The sequence below is a fragment of the Rhincodon typus genome, chromosome 5 (genome assembly GCF_021869965.1).
Source record: "Rhincodon typus isolate 14 chromosome 5, sRhiTyp1.1, whole genome shotgun sequence".
Taxonomy (NCBI): Eukaryota; Metazoa; Chordata; class Chondrichthyes; order Orectolobiformes; family Rhincodontidae; genus Rhincodon; species Rhincodon typus.
This window is the reverse complement of record NC_063336.1, coordinates 1195538-1200129: the sequence shown is the minus strand read 5'-3', so window position 1 is coordinate 1200129 and position 4592 is coordinate 1195538. Positions and strand designations below refer to the sequence as shown.

General features: G+C 48.5%; 1 protein-coding gene across 2 annotated transcripts in view; it reads left to right on the top strand.

The window, feature by feature from the left end:
• Positions 1-469: 469 nt before the first annotated feature.
• nfkbie (nuclear factor of kappa light polypeptide gene enhancer in B-cells inhibitor, epsilon) overlaps positions 470-4592 on the top strand; it is a 15734-nt gene continuing 11611 nt past the window's right edge. The window contains exons 1-2 of one of the 2 annotated variants that reach the window (XM_048596793.1): positions 470-1073; positions 1480-1582. In XM_048596793.1, coding sequence (XP_048452750.1) covers positions 628-1073; positions 1480-1582 — 549 coding nt within the window. In that variant the 5' untranslated portion in view covers positions 470-627. The remainder of the gene's footprint in view (positions 1074-1479; positions 1583-4592) is intronic. The other variant, XM_048596792.1, reaches the window with a different exon arrangement.

Sequence of the window (4592 nt, the reverse complement as noted above, 5' to 3'; positions counted from 1 at the left end):
CCCTCTGCACTGAAACACTCTGAGGTTTCTCTCTATTTAGATCAAAGGTTGCCCTTCCTTTCCTCCCAAATCAAAATGGATAACCTCACACTTATCCACGTTATCTCTATGACTTTATGTTAAACTTCACTTGCTAAGTTTTCGCCCATTCACCTAACCTATCCATACCCATTCGCAAATTTCCTATTTCTCGGTTGCAATTTATTTTCCCAACGACTGTCAGGGTGAGGGGGCGGGGACAAAGTGTGGGGCGTGGCTGAGGGGGGCCTGGTCAGATCGAGAGGCGGGGCCAGAGTGAGGGGCGGGGTGCAGACGAGGGGAGCGGAATCAGTGTGAGGGCGGGGTCATGGCAATGGGCGGGGGGCCAGAGGGCGTGGTGGGGCGGGGCCAGTGTGAGGGCGGGGCCAGGGTGTGGGGTGGGGTCCGTGTGAGGGGAGGGGCGGGGCGGGGAGGGGCGGGGCGGGGGCGGGGGCGGGGCCAGGACGCGGGCCGGGGATGGGCGGGGCCAGGGGGAGGGGCGGGGCCGGGGGGAGGGGCGGGGCCTGGCCATGTCCCGTGACTGAGGCCTAGCTGAGTTGCTGCGTCGGCTGCGGGGTCTGAGGTTCGCCTGGAGCGGCGGCCGGACTAATGGAGCCGGTGAGCTGGCGCTCTGACCCGGTATTCCCCCTCTTTGGGGATAAGTGCGGCTCTGACGCTGAGCGGCTCGACTCCTCGTATGGGTCAGAGTCTCTGAGCGGGCGGTTGGAGTCCGCCTCATACCAGCTTCAGGAGGTGGAGGTGGCGCAACCTGAGGGTCAGGGGAGTGAGGGAGAGGGCAGTGAGGGTCAGGGGAGTGAGACACAGAGACCTGAGGGGCAGGGCAGTGGGTTGCTGGGCACTGAGAGTGACCCCAAAGCCTACAATGAGCAGGATTCTACTGAACGCCTCGACTCCTCGTATGGATCCCAGTCCCTGACTGAGTCACTGAGTGAAGCACTGGAACACAGCTGCAAATTGGAAATGTCTGGGGACCTTGCAGCACAGACTGAAGCTCGACTCAACCCATACACCTTCCTGGGTGAAGACGGAGACTCGTAAGTCTAGTATCATCAAAGGGCTTAATCCAATTCAAAATCTCTGTGCGGGGGTTTTAATCTGGTTCAGAGCTCCTGTGGGTGAGGGGTTAATCCAGCTATCACCCTATGCTGGGGGTGGGTTAATCAGGCTCAGAGCCCTCGGTGGGGGTGGGGGAGTGGGGTGTTAATCCAGTTTGGAGCCCTCGCTAGGGGTCGGGCTCTGGGTTAATCCTGTTCGGAGCCCATGCTGCGGGTGGGGTGGCAGGGAGATGGGAGTGTTAATCCAGTTCGGAGCCTTTGCGATAAGGTTAGTCTGGGTTGGCTGTCAGTTTATTAATGATATGTTCCTTCACGCTTTCCATTGCTGTATCTGCCTATTCTCTCGATCAATCGCTCAGTTTCTCTCTCTGCCTCTGTCTTTCAGGATTGTACACTTAGCAATAATCCACAAAGCTGAGGACTATGCTCTCCATTTCATCTCTTACTTCACAGTGGAAATGTTGGACATCCAGAATGACCTGTTCCAGGTACTGTCCATTATGTTGTTTGGAGAGCTTTCAGGGGCTGGCACTCTGAATATTAGCTCACTGACTGGAGAGGTCAGTGCTGCACCTGAGGCACAGCTAAATCCAGGAAGCTGAGCAAATCTGGGTGAAATGTTTAACTTCAGTGGGGTGGGGTGGGGAGAGAGAGTTCTAGAAACAATTATTTGTGATAGGTTTCTAGTCACATGGGGTGGGAAGGGATCAGTTTTGAAGAGTGAGCATGGATTTGTTGAGGGAGAATTGTGACAAACTGACTTTCTGGAGTTAAATATGGAATACGGAACAATACACCACAGTACAGGCCCTTCGGCCCGCAATGTTGTGCCAACATTGTCTTACAATTATCCTACTCTAAGATCAAACTACCCTGCATTTTACTATCATTCATGTGCCTATCTAAGAGTTGCTTGAATGTCCCTAATGTATCTGACTCCGCTGACACTGCATTCCACACACACATCACTTTCTGCGTAAAGAACCTACCTCTGACATCTCCCCTATACCTTTCTCCAATCACCTTATAATGTCCCTCATAGTAGTCATTTCCGCCCTGGGAAAAAGTCTCTGGCTATCCACTCTATCTATGCCTCTCATCATCTTGTACACCCTCTATCAAGTCACCTCTCATCTTTCTTCGCTCTAATGAGAAAAGCCGTAGCTCCCTCAACCTTTCCTCATAAGACCTGCCCGCCAATCCAGGCAGCATCCTGGTAACTCTCCTCTGCACCCTCTCTAAACCTTCCACATCCTTCCTATAATGAGGCGACCAGAACTGAACACAATATTCCAAGTGTGGGCTAACCAGGGTTTTATAGAGCAGCATAACCTTGCGGTTCACAAACTCAATACCCCTGCCAATGAAAGCCAACACACCATATGCCTTCTTAACAACCCTATCAACGTGGGTAGCAACTTTGAGGGATCTATAGATGTGGACCCTAAGATCCCTCTGTTCCTCCACACTGCCAAGAATCCTGCCATTAACCCTGTATTCTGCATTCAAATTCCACCTTCCAAAATGAATCACTTCACACTTTTCTGGGTTGAATTCCATCTGCCACTTCTTTGCCCAGCTCTGCATCCTGTCAATGTCCCGTTGCAACCTACAACAGTCCTCCACGCTGTCCACAACTCCACCAACCTTTGTGTCATCGGCAAACTTACTAACCCACCCTTCCACTTCCTCATTCAAGTCATTTATAAAGATCACAAACAGCAGAGGTCCCAGAACAGATCCCTGTGGAACACCACTGGTCACCGAACTCCAGACTGAATACTTTCCATCTACTACCACCCTCAGTTATAGAGTCGTAGAGTAATACAGCACAGAAACAGACCCTTCGGTCCAACCAGTCCATGCAGAACATAATCCCAAAATAAACTAGTCCCACCTGCCTGCTCCTAACCCATATCCCTCCAAACCCTTCCTATTCGTGTATCTATCCAAATGTCTTTTAAACATTGTAATTGTACCCACATCCACCACTTCCTCAGGAAATTTATTCCATAAGCGAACCATGCTTAGTGTAAAAAAAATTGCCCATCATGTCTTTTTTAAATCTCTCTCCTCTCTCGTTAAGAATGTGCCCCATTAACTCTATCTGTACCTCTCATTATTTTATAAACTTGTATCAGGTGGCCCTTCAACCTCCAACACTCTAGTGAAAAAAAAATTCCCAGCCTATCCACCCTTCCTTTATATGTCGGTAACATCCTGGTAAGTCTCTTCTCAATCCTCCAGCTTGATAATATCCTTCCTATGTACTGAGACACAGTGAAAGGTATTGTGCTAACCAGACAAATCATGCCTTACATAAGTACATCAGGGCAATAGAACGCAGAATATATTGTCACAGCTAGAGAAAATGCAGAGAAGGATCAACTCTAATATATGAGGTCCTTTCAAAAATCTGATAACAGTGGGGAAGAAACTGTTCTTAAATCTGTTGGTACTTGTTTTCAAACCTTTGTATATTCTGCCTGACAGAAGAAGTTGGAAGAAAGTATTACTGGGGTGGGAGGGATCTTTGATTATGCTGGCTGCTTTCCTGAGGCAGTGGGAAACCAGAACTGGACACAGTATTCCAGAAGAGGCTTCACTGAGATAACAGAGAGGGTTGATGAGGAGTACGTAACGTTTGAGGAAGCTCAGTAAGGTGCAGGGGTAGCACTGTTAATTAAGGATGACATTTGTGCAAGCATTAGAGATGAGCTTGGTTGAGCAGAACAGGGGGTAGAATTGGTTTGTGTGGAGATGAGGAATATAAGACAAAGATGGCAGTAGTGGAAGTGGTCTGAACATAAGCCATCATGTGCTTATACTGAGTATGCAAGAAAAAATACCCGTGATTCTAATAAAAGAATGACACTGATCATGGGTGACTTTAATCTACATAGACTAGAAAAATCAGATGGGGGAATAAACTAGTGTAGAGGATTTGATTTGACTTATTATTGTCACATGTACTGAGATACAGTGAAAGGTATTGTGCTAACCAGACAAATCATGCCTTACATAAGTACATCAGGGCAATAGAACGCAGAATATATTGTCACAGCTAGAGAAAATGCAGAGAAAGATCAACTCTAATATGAGGTCCTTTCAAAAATCTGATAACAGTGGGGAAGAAACTGTTCTTAAATCTGTTAGTACTTGTTTTCAAAACTTTGTATATTCTGCCTGACAAAAGAGGTTGGAAGAAAGTATTACTGGGGTGGGAGGGATCTTTGATTATGCTGGCTGCTTTTCTGAGGCAGTAGGAAGTGTAGATGGAGTCAATGGAAGGAAGGCTGCTTTGCAAGTGATGGACTGGGCTCCATTAACAACTCTATAATTCCTTGCAGTTTTGGGCAGAGCAGTTGCCATACCAAGCTGTCATGCATCCAGATAGCAAGGTGCAGGCCTGGATGAACACAGCAGGCCAAGCAGCATCATAGGAGCAGAGAGGCTGACGTTTCGGGCCTAGACCCTTCATCAGAAAAGGGGGAGGGG